A 16191-nucleotide genomic window follows, 5' to 3' on the forward strand; every position below is an offset into this window, starting at 1 on the left:
CATGTGTTGCTGTCTGTGTTTGGAAATGCTAACATATTTCCACATCACAAGCGGACCCCCTGCTGTAATACTGAGATGCATCAAAGCATCTGCAGAATCACTTCAGGCTGTCTAATATCAAACCCCCTGCTGTGGCTCATATGCCAAAGGTGAAGCTCTGCAGTCAGGGAAAGCAAGATAATGGGGCAGTTTGCCGGGATGGAAGCTTTAAGGACATCTCCAGAAGTTAAGAAGTTGTCTGGTGTGACAACGCAAGCTGCTTGATCAAAACTTGAACCACATCTCCACTTTTCCTTAAGTGAATTTTTAAAACAGTTAACAATGATATACTATAAAGAGGAGCAAATGTGAAAAACTGCCAGTGCATGTATAGTTTAAGCTACCTAGTGATAATTTGCATAATTGCTTCAGAGCTTTAACCTTTCAGCATTTTTCTCAACTACCTCAAGAGCACACCCAGCTGTAATATTTCCTTTTTTTCTAGGATGAAAAGAAGGAAAAAAGGACGAATGATGAAGGTGGAGACCAGCCTCCATGTTATGGGTTTGAGTGAAAGGCAATGGACCCCCACTGTGGAGTATCCGCTCCCCTGCATTAGACTATAGAGTATGTTATCATTTTCAAATAAACCTCCGTCTCCCTGATGGTGAGAGTCTGTGTGTATTCATCTGTGTTACGTTTCATATGTGATCTGTGTTATCAGTGATGTGACAACATATAATTCACCCCCTGTTCAAGTACTGAAATACATTGAGGAGACACACACTAGTGTATATGTGTACTGCTTTGCATGAACACTGGATTGCATTCCTCGCTCTCCTGTAGGTCTCTATGAATTTCTATTTCTGAGATTCTATGCATCTTTGAAAATAAACAGCAAGCTTGTGGGTGTGAAGATAAGCCTGCAATTATCTTCAGTATCATCGGCTTTGCTAACATCCGAATATCAAGGAACAAACAAGCAAACCGGAACTAATCAAAGAATGAATTCACTGAAAAACTGTTTTATTCTGGCTTATAGAATCAAAGCTTCTGCTGCTGAGTGAGTGTGAGTGTGCTGTAGCGATTATCTCAAGAAGTCAATCCGTATGTGCAAGAGAACAGTTCAATGTTTATTAAATGTACTGTAACATGTCTACTTTTACATTAATATTATTATAGCATATGTATTATAGTGGGTGCAAATATGATTATTTGATTATTTTATGAATTTCAAGATCCACATATAACAAATTATATAAAAATAGACTCATGCTAGGTCCACAGTGGCCAGTATCAGTACCATGACTGACATGTTTAAGTAAGTACGTAGTTAATTATAAGCACTGATGGGAATAACGGCGTTACAAGTAACGGCGTTGCTAATGGCATTACTTTTGTCATTAACGACTAATCTAACTAATTACTATTCCTATCGTTACTAACAAGAAAATGCGGTGCGGTCGCGTTACTATTTTTCAACAAACAGACGGTTGAAGCTGTGTTCAGGTTACCACATTTTATATCAGTTGCACGGAAGTAGCTGTAAGTAATCTGGGCGCTACAGCTTTAAGCAGCTGCGCGCGCTCCCGCGGATGGAAACAGGAGGAGTGATACACCTGCTGCTGTCAGACCTGCAGGTATCAGGCTGTGATGTTCTCCTTTATAGTGGACAGAAATTACTTTTTTGGAGTGGCACAAATAATTTGTGTGGCATCTTATCGAATGCAGAACACCTGATTGTTATGTAAATAATTTGAAATGGTTATAAAAAAGGGTAAAAGGTAAATGGCTGCAAATAACTTTGTTTGCAAAACTTGTGCATAGGAGTTTAAAATTGACAATTTATATTTGCATTTAAAGTTATGAAATATGATTCAATAAACATGTTTGTGGTTATTACAGTAAAAAATATAACTTTCTACTCGGATTTGATGTTTTTTGTCTGATTTTAGATCTATTGTGTTAATACAGTATGTCAAAATGAAAACATAACTGTAAATTCAGACACGTGACGTTGTGCTGAAAAGGATGATACCAAACAAGGCAAAGTAAATCGTTTTTAAAGGTAAAATGTAGAGGAAACATCAAAAGTGGTTAAAAATGGCCAATTATACCCTGGACCCCAGAGGGTTAAACATTTTTTTAAAGTAACGCAATAGTTACTTTTCAAGTAATTAATTACTTTTAGAATCTTGAAACTCAGTTACTAACGCAGTTACTTTTTTGAAGAAGTAACTAGTAACTATAATTAATTACTTTTGCAAAGTAACTTGCCCAACACTGATAATAAGTAAGCTTATTTAATAAGACATAGACAGCCACACAGCACTGTACACAAAAAGAGTGCAGTTTCAACTTTTCTTTGTGTTGTAGCTTTTGCATTCAAACACCAAAGAAAGATGGTTTTTGTTGGTGTCCTCTTTAGGATAGGGATTTGTGTCAGTGTGTGGGACTATAACCCAAGCTTCTTATTGTTAACTTGACAATGTATTTCAGGACATATTGCTAACTAATGCAAAAGAAATGTAATAAGTAGTGTAACATATTACATTCTCCAGGGAGTAATTAATGTGTATTACATATTTTTTTTGCGTAACAATTCCAGCACTACACCTCATATGGTGTGTTCTAAAGCAGCGGTCCCCAAGCCCCCGGGGAATTGTTTGGTACAGGGCCACGAGAGTTGAGGCTCGGGTGTGAAATTTATGGTTTTCAGGGTTTCTATCGGTTTTTATCGTTATTTCTTTTTAACGTTTTTCCCATTAACTCGGTTTCCCTGGGTCTTTTTCCATGTGTTATGAATAAATCTTCCTTTTTTGTACTGGTAGTGGTTATATTTTGCTGTATTTATCTGCGACACCTTAAAGGCCGGTCCGTGAAAATATTGTCAGACATAAACCGGTCCGTGGTGCAAAAAAGGTTGGGGACCGCTGGTCTAAAGGGTCTTTGCATCACCATCACCTGACTGTATGTGTGACCTTAGGACCACTGTCCACTTTCTACTCTCCTTCCATAGTAGAAACCTGAAGATTAGACAAGCTGAAAAGAAGCACAGACGAAGCGAGTTCTTCATCTGAAAAGAATAGTAAACAAAGAGCAACATATGAATAGTTGAAAAAGAAAAGAGTAGCCTTTGGGACTGTCCTTTCTTTGGCTCTAAGATGCAATAAATATTTCTTCCACCTACAACAGAGTCCCTGAAATATTTTTTTCCCACAGGGGAAACATGGTCATATGACAGTTTCCACAACACTTATAAAATATTAGTATTGCATAAAACAAATTCAAAATGCAGTAGCAGCTCTTTCATAGGAGCCAGAACATTACACATGCAGTACAATATAAATAGTAACACACTGAAAAATGTAATGACGTGTATATTGCATGTGCATGGTAAATTCACCATATGTGTTCATGGATATCATCATAGTTGTCTACATTGCCTTCAAATGTTTTGTTGTTGTTGTTATTCTCAAGACAAATTAATTTGTGATCAAACGGCACCACGAAACCTGAATTACACAAGAAGAAAATTAGAAACAAATGTGCTTTAAAATGGTAAGTGTTCAGTGTCTGAAATGTGAAATGACAGCACTAAAAGCTCTCAATATCAGTAGGAGTACTGATACAGTACAAGACAACTAAACAAGTAAAAATCAAAATAACTGCAAAAATCCTTTAAGAATAATTGAATTAAAGAAAAGTGAATCAGACATCAAGAGTTTCTCCTTTTATATCATATCTTATTCTCTTTCATCATCACGTGTGCATTGATCATTTATAACAAGAGCAAACATAAAGGCGGCTGAATACAGGCAATTTCCAATCCTTTTGGGGATCACTAATATACCATAAATACCAAACAGTATATAAACATGAAGCACTGTGAGCATATCATACCAACAGATTCACACATTAAACAGAAATATAAAATGCTCAGAGTTTTTTAAAATAATGTTTCATGTATTTACATTTATATAATTTTGGAACTCTAAAATAAACCCAAACAAAACAGTAAAACACTGGGCATCACACTTTATATTGTCAAAAACACTGATTAGTTCAACATTTTCTTTTGAAAAAGTGCCAAATAAATTGGGGCATTGTTATTATATTGTTTATTTCCTCATTATTTTCAAGAACCAGCAGCTCACATATCAGTTTTCACATTCCATATACATTCAAAACTGACAAAACCAGGGATTTGTCTTTGGCATACAGTTAATCTTCTATATAATGTAGGGCTGGGCGATATGGCCTAAAAGCCATATCGCGATATAATCTGAATCACATGCGGTAACGATATATATTGCGATATATTCTTTTCTTCTGTATAATGTATTTTCCACACTATAAGGCACACTTAAAATCCTTTAATTTTCTCAAAAATCGAGTGTGCCTTATGTATGAATTCTGGTTGTACTTACTGACCTCGAACCAATTTTGGTGTGCAGAAATCTGTTAAAAAATGTTTTGATGGATTGCCAGAGCATTACAGCTGCTGTAGCGAGGAGCTTCGCAGAGTAATCTGGGTCCAAAACTGCGTCCTATTCAGGTCCCAAAGTCAAACGAACACTGAGAGTTAAAAACGGTCTAAATTCTTTCATCTTTAATAAAATCATCAGCGTTGCTGCTTTAGCAGGTGTAACAATTAAGTTTAACATCCAGGAATCCATGAAAATAGAATTTATTAAATTTAACGGAGTTAGAAGTTAACAAGAAGTTAGCTCGCTAGTTTCCACCTAAACATGACATACCATGTTCTGACTGAGAGATTTTTGAAACAAATTAAAACGTACAGCTCTGCTACCACTTCCAACATAAATGAAGACAGAAAACTAAACAGCAGTGGCGTTTGTAGGGTTACTGAAGTTGGACTACCTGCTATATAATGTTGTGCTACGTGATTGCTAGCGACACAGCTATGTTAGCATAACATTAGCACAGTGAAGCTGGAGGATGAACGCCAACTTTTTTTCCACTCGATAAAAGTTAACGTGAGGGATTCTGGTGGTTAAGGACAAATGCAATCGCATAGCAGGATGCTATACACAGGCCAAACTTCAGTCAGGAGAACAACTGAGATTATTCATCCACAATACCAGGTTAGTTATAATATTTCTTTAGGAGAAGCTGGGCTGTGAATGAAACAATCAACAATTTTCAGTAGTTTCCTTCCATAACTCTCCTGTCACAATCAATTTTCTATTCTCTTTTTTTTGCATAGTTTTATAAATTCAAATGCAAACAGTGCTGTGCAGTCTGTGTTTTTAAAACCAACATTTAATACCAACACTGTCATTGTTTTTTTCTCCACTATACTGTGGGACTTAAGCCAAATGCAGCCTTTAAATGCCCTTTATTGTAACACTGTTGATTTTGATGTAATAATTCATGATTGTTCCAAACATTTTGCATAAGCTAAATGTGTACCTAAGTTTTGATGTTATGCTTGGATGATTTTTGTACTTAATTCTGGAGATACATGTATCCTGTACCGCAACACTTATAAAATATTAGCATGCTAATGCTTGTAAAATATCAACAGTTTAATTTTTCATGGGAATGAATCCTTGAAAAATCCAGAGAAAAGTTCCAGAGCAGTAGCACATACATAATGTGTGTAAGTTTGACTAGCACTAAATACAGTAGTAACACTTTCATGGCTGTAGCCTGCAAAATATCCAAAGTTATTTCCATAACATGGAGCTACAGTCATTGTAAATCCCACTATTATTAGCCAGCATTAGATATTTGATGATCTATCGGTATCTACATTTATTGGCTGATGACTGAAAAATTTGAAAGTAAAGAAGAGAAGGGAGAAACACCCTTCGACCATGTTATGTGGGTTTGAATTTGCATAGTTTGCCCAACAAAGGGCGCTTGCAACTTCCCTTTTGGCAGTAAATGTGTTTGCAACATCAGTGTTGCATTGGTGTCCAACTAGTCCAAGCAGAGTTGGGCAATGTACAAACAAGTAAATAAATAACTACACATAGCAACTATCGAGGAAATCTGTTTGTGTTTTCTGTGCCTGAAAGGAGAAAAAATATCGGCCGATATATCAGAATATCTCATTTTTAAATTCACCCAATATTGGTATCGATTTTAAAAGTTTCTCCTTTAACTTTGGTTATTGATTACTATTTAAATTACAAGCAAGGAGATTGCATTGTCATTAGACAGATATCAAGTAAGTTTTCATACCTCTTTACTTGAACACTGTGTCTATGGTAAGACAAGATAAGAGTAATTTATATTTTTGGGGATTATGTTGGAGTTAAAAGCACAAAAGTGTCAACAAGACCTTTGCTAAAGATGCACTAACAGATATAGGACCTGCCTAATAAGAGCATCAAAATCAGTGCAGCAAAATATAAACAAATAAACAAAGGTCAAAGCTCTTGAAGATCCAATTTCCAAATGTATGAGAACATAGAGACTAAGTGCCCTAATCAAATACTGAAACCTCAGCAATCAGTTGCATGTTTTTATGTATAAGTGACTGGATAATGAGTAACTGCACCCATCTACATAGGATATCAGTTTTCCAGTAGCTCTAGGCTATAGGGAGAATTCCGAATGTATGTGCAGGTCAGAACTATCTAGGAAGTCTGTGGAAAAGACACTAGGTGGAGTTTGGAGAGCCAGTGATGGACTTTCCTCTTCTCTATCTCTTTCTGTGGTAAGATTCAACCAGTCCATACTGTCTAGCCCTTGCTCCCAAGACGCCGTGTCTGAGGTATCCATGGGAGAAAGGGGGTGGTTCAGAATGCTGGAAGTGCACAGCATTTGGTTGTGAAGGTCATCAATCAAGCTAAGTAGACCACCGGGCTCCACCCCGAGAAGAGGCCTTCCAGTGGTGCTTTCGAGGAAGTCCTCAAGGCGTCCACTTTCAGCATGACTAAGGTGTTGTTTCTGTCCTGTGGTGTCGGCCACAGTTTGAAGCTCAGGCTGCAAAGAGGGGTCAGAGTGTGGAGTGCCACAGCTTGGGGGAAAGGGGGGAGACAGGGGCAGCAATACCTGGAGTGGCGAGGGAGGAAGTGAACAAGCAGAGGAGTCTCGATTAAGGCGGTTCAGAGAGAGGTCTGGTGGAGGCTTACAGGAAGTTTCTGAAAGGAAACACAAAGATAACATTAAAACAACAAAAATAGAAATAACTTTAAACCAAGTATTAGGGGCAAAAGAACATTATTTACATCTCTCTCTATTTCCATCTGCAGTAATTTATATTTAGTGGCTCGCTCTGTTCTGGAGCAAATCTCCAGGGAAGGCTTAAGGCAGTGAAACCAACAGCACGACCCCCACACAGAACCCAGCAGGTATTAGTGACAACAAATCAAAACACTGATTAAGTCAGAAACCTACAGAGTAACTAAATATAGCTTAGAGCTTGACCAATCAGCGGGCCAATATTACTGGCTGATATACGCTATTTGCTGATAACTACCAATCCATGACTCCATAATGGAATTGCTGAACATTTAAATGAGATGTGGTGAAAATGTGATGACAAAAAGCCAATGAGGAAAAAAAACAACAACTTTGGACCTCTTGAGCTTTTTCAGTGCCCCTGCTACTCTCCAGATTGAGTTGAAAATGATCTATCTATCGATCTAGAGATCTTGAGATCTTACCTCCTCTCTGCAAGATGATGTCAATGAAATCATCTTCATGATCTGTGTCCTGATGAGAAACAACATGTTATGTTTTAAACTACATATAGTGTTACTATATGATTCAAATGCCTCATGTGAAAGCCCATGATCAAAAACATAGTTTAATTTTAATCATCATACTTTGTCATCGGGAGATGAGGCTGCTGTCTGAACAGAAGCCGGAGATACAGGACTAAACAAGTCCTCCAGATTTGGGCACACCTCCTGGTAGAGATAACAGGAAGTGAGCGAAAATGAATGAAGAACTAAAAAGTTCCAAGTCCTGTTCCAGGCCCACCATGACAAATTATTCACATCAATGCTGGATTACTTACACCCTGAGAAGGAGATGAAGGGGTGTTTTTTCCTGAGGGAGCAGGCTCTTGGTCCCTGAAGAATGGCTGTAGACTGGGTGGTGCTGACAAACACTGAGCTGTGCCCTGGTGTGGTTTTTCTACAGACACTTGAAGTAGTCCATTCTGTGTTTTCAATTAAAGAACAAAATTGGAAAGGACTGTAAGCACCGTAAAAGTAATAAAAGTCAGCAGTACTGATGTAGTTACCAGTAAATTTATTCATAAGATGTAGACAAGTTCTAAATCAAGTGTCACAGAAGGCAAAACGAGACACGGAAAAATTGCTAATCAGGATACAGTGTTCCACTAAATCCTGAGGTGTTTGAGGCAGGCCTTGGCCCAGTGACCACACGCTCCAGCACACCTGCACTCGGCAGGATATACTGTGCATCTCAATTAGCCAAAATGCAATAGAGTCTTTGTTCTTCCTCCATTAACACCGTAAATCATCGTAATGGAGGATGTCGTAGGAGTAATTAGCAAAGCAATAATAATCAGCATCGGGCTAGTGTCAGAGACTTATCAAGGACCGCTTTCATTGTCTCAAACAGCATACATCATTAATTTTCGATGCGATTGCACTCACTAGAGTGCACTCTCATGTTTCTCTATCTCTTTGTGGCGCATTAACAGACTTCAGCACTGGAGATGGCTCAGGGGGTGTGTGGTTTTCATTGAGATTAAACTGTATAACTCATCAAATATAAAAAGAAATGGTACAAATATTTAAGAAAATTGTAGTCTAATAGAGATAAATGATATTTAAAAATACAATTGCTTAAAGCCTTGAAGATGATGTGCCTTTTGAGATCCTTGATATGACAGATAATCTATATACCTCAGAGTCAACAATTTTTATCACAAAATTTTGCTACGAAAGAAATATGCTCTGAGCTAAAACCCACTCATAGTGGCATATTGATCATGCTGATCTACTGTAAGAGCTGTGAAATGTAACACTTTAAGTTTTTCAATATAGTTACAGTGGGGTAAAAAATAGTTGACCCACATGTTGAAGAGTCTCTAATTTTTATGGTAGTTTTGTGTTAATGGAGAGAGACAGAATATAAACCAAAAATCCAGAAATATACATTGATTTTTATGTTAATGACCGAAATAAGTACTTGATCCCAAAGTAGAGAAACTGTTGTTGGTTAGCTCAGCAGTAAGGCATTTCTTGTAGAAGGTCACCAGGTATGCACACATCACAGGTGACCCCCCATTTTTAAAGAAATCTTAAAATCCTTTTGGTTTCTTCGATGGCTCTTGGCAACTCAGAGCTTCAGCTCTCTCCACAGATTTTCTATAAGACTGAAGTCGGAAGACTGCCTAGGGTACTCCATGACCTTAATGTGCATCTTTGGTCACTCTTTTGTTGCCTTGGCGGTGTTTTGTGTCACTGTCATGCTTGAAGACCCATTCATGATCCACCTTCAGTGTACTGGCTGACGGAAGGAGATTGTCATCCAAGATTTTACTGTACATGGCCCTGTCAATTGGCCCCTCATTGAAGTCATCATGTGCCCTCAGCAGAAAAACAGCTCCAGTGCAGAATGTTTCCACCTCCGTGCTTAACTGTAGCATTGGTGTTCATACTCAGCATTTCTCTTATTCCAAATATGGTGAGTTAAACTGATGCCAAATAGCTTGATTTTGGTTTGTTTTGACCACAGCACTTCTTCCCAAGCCTTCAAATTTAAGATGGGCCTGTACATGTGGCTTCTTGAGCAGGGGATCCTTTTGGGTGCTGCAAGATTTCAATCTATTACAGTGTAGCATGTCACCAATGGTGTTCTTGGTGACTGTGGTCCCAACTGCCTTTAGACCATTAACAAGCAGTAGATCTGCCCAAATCTACACAGGAGGACTGTGTAGATTTGGGCAGATCCACCACCTTTCTCATGATTATTCTCACCCCATGAGGCAAGATCTTACATGGAGTGGCAGACCAAGAGGGATTGATGGTCGTTTTAGATTTCTTTCATGGCGCCTCAACAGATCCTTACCTTCTCATCAAGTCTTGTAATCGATTCCAGCCTTGTGCAGATTGACATTGTTTGACAACTCTTGGCCTATGGTGGTGGAGAGGTGGAGAGAGACAGATAGCCTCTCTACTTTTAAAGATTAGGCCTAACACTTTCTGTTTTGATAAAACATAGAGTTAGGGCTGGATCAGGTGACCCTGAATTCTCCCTTAGACATGCTGCAGAAGGTTTAGGTTGCTGGGGGGTTCCCATCATGACCTGAGTGTTTCTTCTTCTGTCACCTTTTTGACTCACTATGTGTTTATACACCTCTCTGCATGTAATTATTAGTTACTATTAATTTCTGGCTCTCTTCCACAGTGTGTCCCTTCACCCCAACCAATCGTGGCAGATGCCTGCCCCTCCCTGAACCTGGTTCTGCTGGAGGTTTTGTCCTGTTAAAAGGGAGTTTTGTCTTCTCATTATTGTTCATAGTTTCCTCTGTTTTTTTTCTGTAGTATTTTAGGGCCTTTAGCTTGGAATATAAAGTGGAAACTGTTGTTGTGATTTCGCTCTATATAAATCAAATTGTAAAAGGTTAGAATGGAATAAAGTGATGCTGTGGACAGGTGTGTTTTATGCACATAACGAGTTGAGATCTTTGATTGATTGATCGATCGATTGACCGATCGATTGACCAATTGATCGATCTTTGTTCCACGTGGGCACATAGCACATCTGTGGAAGCCAGAATTCTGGCTGATTTGTAGGGGATCGAATACTTATTTTACTCAATGACATGCAATTCAGTTCAAAATTTTATGTAATGTGTTTTTTCTAGAGTTTTGGTTGATATTCTGTCTCTCTGTTAAAATTAAACTACCATAAAATTTAGACGCTTTCCATTTCTATGTACATAAGCAAACTTATGAATTCAGCAGGGAATCAAAGAATCATTTCTCCCATTGTATACACTACCTAGGTTTGGGCAACAAAGTCATATCAGAAATGTCTTGTTTTAATCCTCACCTTAGTGTGCTTTTTCACAAACTTCACTTGCATGCTTTGCTGAGCTTTACTATCAGCTCTGGTCAGCTTAACAGGGTTGTGGCCTGGATGTTTGGCTGGAGTAGACTGGAGTCGCTATAGGAACAAATGAGGTAGTTATCAATGTAAGAAGTGAACGGACAGCAAAGCAATGAAACAAATTTCATGCAGTCCAGCTCAATTAACAATGATCTGCTTATCCGTTTTTGGTCTGCCTTTGTACACCACCAACCTAAAAGCTACTCGGCTTCCTGATGCTTCGACCAAAAGGCCAGCCTTAAGTGCAACATCCACCTGTAGGATCTGAATACAGCTTTGCCCTGAGTTGCTGAGTTGAGCTTGATACTTTTTTGCAGGAAATGCAGAGATCAGTGCCTGTGTGGCCAACATTAATGCTGTATAGACTATATCGCACTATATATTTATATAATAAATTAATCTATGTAAATATGACTGACAAAGCTTTTGTGAGTCAGTCTTTCTACATTTTAACACTAATGCTATCATTGTAAAACTTAGTCAAATTAATCTTCTTAAACATTATGTTGAGTATTGCAGTACTGTTTGATATTCTTTACATTTAACTATAATTGTAATTCTGTAGCTCAAAAAGCAACAAGATTGCAAGTTCACGTACCTGCAGTGTAATGTGATTGGTTGCTTTTCCCTCAGCAGGGTCCTTTATTTTGTTTCCAGTAAGGTGATTGGTCAGCGCAATCAGAAAATGGTTACCATTGGTGTCAGTGACCAGGGTTGGGGTGGAGTCAATCTTAAGGTGGTCCAGTGAGAAAGAGGCACTTGAGCCTGACTGCTGTTTCAGGTATGCTTGAGGCACCTGTTCAACAGAAAAGAGAACTTTTATGGGAAGAACCGACACAGTCTAGTCTACACTTCACTGCATACCAGCATGGCAACAAATTAACTTCCGTTTTGATTCATCATACTCAGTGCTTGCCAGATATGATTGTTATAATTATTCTCTTTACTCTAAATTCTTACCAGAGCTGATTGTTCAGGATGCTTTTTAACAGCAGAACTTTACAAGCAATGCAGTTAAATAAAACTCCAGCCCCACACACTATAGATAAAAGCCAGTCCTAACCTTAGATGGCTGCTGCTGCTTCACCTGCTGTTTGGGCACCTGTTGCTGCTTCAGCTGTATTTTGGTCTGAATCTGGATTTGCTGTAGTTGTTTAGTCTGTTGTTTAGTCTTCATTTGCTGTGGCAACATGTGCGACTTTTGTTGCTTCAGCAGAAGCTGTTGCTTCAGCTGCATCTGTTGCACGTGCTTTGACTGCTGATGCTGCTGTTGTGACTGCAGCAGGAGCTGCTTTTGCTGGTTTTGAGATTTTTTCTTTCTCTGCTGACAAAGTTTCTGCAGGTCGTGCTGATTCTCCAGCGTCTGATTCTCCAGCGTCTGATTCTCCAGCGTCTGATTCTGGATGTTGTGCTGCTGCTGCTGCTGTAGCAGGACTTTCTGTATGGTGTGTTGTTGAGCCAGCTGCTCCTCCTGTGTTTGGGTTGAGGACTGCGGCAGTCCATGAGTGATTGGGGACTGGAAAGCTTTCTCAGGTTTAACTTCTTCTTCCTCGATTACTTCCTGTTTCACAATTACCTTGGTAATATCCATCTCTTGTGAAATAGGTGACTTTTGCGAGGGAAATCGATCAAAGTCCATTGAGAAGGCAACATCAGGCTCATCGAGAGGTTCTTCTTTTACCCCGAGAGGGTTGATTGGCTCTGGAGCCTTTCCTCTGTCTCCATTTTCCAGCTGCATTTTTAGCACCTCCACCAATCTCTGTTTCTGCCACAACATCCTGGTCAGTGCCTCTATCTGCTTATCTTTCTCCTGCAGCAATCTGTCTTTATCAACACTCAGTACAGGAGCTGTGCTCGTAGTGGCTGGGACACCTGAAGATACTGAGGAGCGTCTTTGAAGAGAGGCAGACTTTAAAGAGTATTGACAAGGAGTGGGAGTCGAGCATCGAGGCTCCTCTTTAACGTTTGTGGAGAGCTGAGCAACTGAAGATGGCTGGAGGCTCAATTGGTTGAGAGGTGAACTCATCTATTGAGAGAAGAAATAGGTAATCTATAAGTGTAAAGCAAACTGTGTGTCTGCAGTTTTAATTATATAATGGTTCACCTTACAATATACAAGGAGCTGACAAATTAAAGGAAAAACTTGAATACCAATGGTCCAGTGCCTCTGTTACAGTGTGGGATCTGAGCGATCACCTTTATTCTGTCATTAAACATTTCTGCCTAATGCATGGGGACTCTTCCAGGCTGATAGTGTCAGAGTTGAACAGTTGAACAGCTGAACAGTTGATCAGTACGAAAATAAGAGGAATCATGTGCTGTAGGATTTTTACAGAATTGAACTAATTTTGGTGCTATGTTAAACCATGTCATGGTTTAACATAGCGGTCCCCAACCCCCGGGCCACAGACCGGAACCGTTCCGTGAGTCATCAGGCTGTGAGAGTTGAGGCTTGGGTGTGAAATTTTTCGTTTTCAGGGTTTTTATCATTAACTCTGTTTCCCTGGGTCTTTTCCTGTGTGTTATGATTTTTATTTTTTTTTGGTACTGGTACTGGGTTTATTTTGTTGTACTTATCTGCGACACCTTAAAGGCCGGTCTGTGAAAACATTGTCAAATATAAACTGATCCGTGGCGCAAAACGTTTTGGGGACTGCTGGTTTAACACCTCACAAAGACATGTAAATTGGGTTTTCCTTTAATTTGTCATACAAATGTACTTCATGTTCATTCATTTTTTATGGTGGAACGTGAGATTCACATCATGGATGTGCATCCAGAAAAACTGTGTGACGCTGTCATGCCAATGTGGACCAAAATCTCTGAGGAATGTTTCACTTTTTTTTTTACCATAGCCATAATGTTTATTATTGCTATGTTTATAATTATTGTTTTTGTTAATTTAATAAAATCTATCATCTTCCGCTTTTCAACTTCATTAGCAATATAAGTGTCTCATTATCAACACTTTGTGGTGTTTTAGTTTTTATCTTGAACTTGTCAAACAAGGAAGTTCTGAGAGGAAGTGAATTTATCACTGTGACCCTTAAATATGTGTAATGCACGGCTTTCTTCAGTAAATTTCTGAAGTCCTCTAAGGTTTATTATAGCAACAAAAAGGTATTACCAGCTCCCCTAAGAGGTCACTGTTAAAACTGGTGTCTTCTGGACTCATGTCAGTCAGTGAGGGAATGAAGGAGACAGCTGAAGAGGCAAGGCTCCCATTGCAGGTCATGAACTGTTGAGGTTTTGCTGCATTTAGGCTCCCACTGCTGCCCGCTTCAGCTACACAAAAATGTCCAGAAAGACTGGTATTAGACAGTTAACAGAAAGTTTATATACTCTTTCTAGGATCACCTCTATGCGTGTATTGTTACTGGTGATGATGATTGCAGCGCTCTTGGATGATTTTCCTGCTCCTTCAGCCCCTGGCCCTGTGGTACACCCTGCTGTTGGAGATGAGGTAGTGTCACTGCCTCGGCTTAATTCCTGATATGTCCTCAGCCTCTCAATGAGGTCGTTTTTGGTGCCGGAGACGGGCAAGTTACGCAGCTTTAATTCGGACTTCAGTTCCGCAACCTGATGTAAAGACAGCATTAAAAAAAGAATTGAGATAGAAGAAAGAGAGATGGGGAAAGCAAAGAGATTAGGATAAATTTGAAAGGGAAATCAAAACGAGAACAAGAAGAAGAAGTAATCCATCACTGTCTCATTGTTTAACTTCACTGAGCTGGTTGGCTCCATCGAATGAAAGAAACCTTGAGGATTTTTTTTCCATGCATCACATCACATCTCCCATTTACTCCATCTAAAGGGTACGAATGTCAGGCCAGCTGCTCCAGCCTCCCTCTTCTCTTTACATTAGTCTCAGTTCAGGAGTGGTTTGAGTTGTACCATTTGAATGGACCAATCACCTTCAACTTCAACTCCACTACAACTCCAGATTGTAGAATCAGCTACTACAGCCAGTTAGTCTCATTCCAGCCTTTTGAATTAATCTGCAAATCTGCTTGTTTAACCCTGCCTCTCCTCCAGCTCCAGCCTCTCCTCCAGCCCCCCTGCCACTATATTTTTCAAGAGAAATCTCTGGATTCCCTGAACATATTGCTGCTGTGGCTCCCACCTGGCCACAGCTACCCACTTAGCCCTACCATTACTACACACTTTTAATACATCGCTTAACTCCAGCCTTTATTGATAAATCGTCCGTTCCTGCTATAAACCTAGCTTGGTTCTGACAGGTCATCGCACAGACAGATATTTATTTAGACTTTTAATTCTTTTCTGCACTATACTATGCTTAGTATGCAGTCATGCATGTTACTCATATTATAAAAATGACACATAAGGTAGGAAAGGTTTCTCTGGGATGTGCGTGTTGCTGTGCAATTTACCTTCATTTCATCGAGGTTTGGAGGCAGAGACGCTGGTTTGGTTCCACCTAGTGGGACAGAACTTAGACAGGTGTGGACCAAATGTTTAGAGAAGTCTAAAGGTGCACCAGCAGGTCGAGGTGGGGAGGAGGAGGTGTGCATGGACTTAGAAGAGGAAGATGGCTGCTGAGCTGTCTGGGATCTGCTGGGCAAAAATACAGTGACACAAAAGTAAATCTTAACAGGTGCTCTTGAGTTCTGAAAACAGACGTTTATGTCCCATGTTCCTTCCAGCCTTTGAACGTGCAATCCTTCACACTCCTCAGAAGAGCATGCATCTGGACTTACTTAGTTGGTGCAGGGAGGATGGTGTGGTAGCGCTGCTGCTGCTGACTGAGGATCTGGAGCTGCAAGAAGAGTTGCTGCTGCTGGAGGATCTTGGCATAGGATGAATCCAGATGAGGAGGAGGCTCTTTATCTCCCTTCTGATCAGGAGGGATGTACTGATGGTACTTTAACTTTTTTATCTGGAAAGCACCCAGATTAACAGCAAGTCATTATTTCAGCACTACAGCACAGCATTTCAGACAAATATTTGCCTCCTCTTAGCTGTAGCTACACTGGGTATTTGGAATGCCAGCACTGGAATAGTTTCCTCAGAGAAGGAAAAGTTTCTACCTTTGGTTTGTCCTTGGTTTTCTTGTGTCTCAGGCCAGAGCGGTCACAGTTTGGTTTGGGTTGTGGCTAAAAAAAAAAAAAAAGATGAGTA

General features: G+C 39.5%; 1 protein-coding gene across 2 annotated transcripts in view; it reads right to left on the bottom strand.

Annotated features, from left to right (window-relative positions):
• Nucleotides 1-1242: 1242 nt before the first annotated feature.
• Nucleotides 1243-16191, bottom strand: part of LOC146520413 (myocardin-related transcription factor A-like) — a 36198-nt gene continuing 21249 nt past the window's right edge. The window contains exons 8-19 of one of the 2 annotated variants that reach the window (XM_085157449.1): nucleotides 16101-16166; nucleotides 15771-15949; nucleotides 15444-15624; nucleotides 14427-14628; nucleotides 14177-14334; nucleotides 12113-13075; nucleotides 11648-11845; nucleotides 10993-11106; nucleotides 7979-8122; nucleotides 7785-7868; nucleotides 7623-7671; nucleotides 1243-7097 (exon numbers count right to left, since the gene is read on the bottom strand). In XM_085157449.1, coding sequence (XP_085013575.1) covers nucleotides 6550-7097; nucleotides 7623-7671; nucleotides 7785-7868; nucleotides 7979-8122; nucleotides 10993-11106; nucleotides 11648-11845; nucleotides 12113-13075; nucleotides 14177-14334; nucleotides 14427-14628; nucleotides 15444-15624; nucleotides 15771-15949; nucleotides 16101-16166 — 2886 coding nt within the window. In that variant the 3' untranslated portion in view covers nucleotides 1243-6549. Of the gene's footprint in view, nucleotides 7098-7622; nucleotides 7672-7784; nucleotides 7869-7978; nucleotides 8123-10992; nucleotides 11107-11647; nucleotides 11846-12112; nucleotides 13076-14176; nucleotides 14335-14426; nucleotides 14629-15443; nucleotides 15628-15770; nucleotides 15950-16100; nucleotides 16167-16191 lie in introns of both variants that reach the window. The other variant, XM_085157450.1, reaches the window with a different exon arrangement.

This window comes from Neolamprologus multifasciatus, chromosome 4, assembly GCF_963576455.1.
Source record: "Neolamprologus multifasciatus chromosome 4, fNeoMul1.2, whole genome shotgun sequence".
Lineage (NCBI taxonomy): Eukaryota > Metazoa > Chordata > Actinopteri > Cichliformes > Cichlidae > Neolamprologus > Neolamprologus multifasciatus.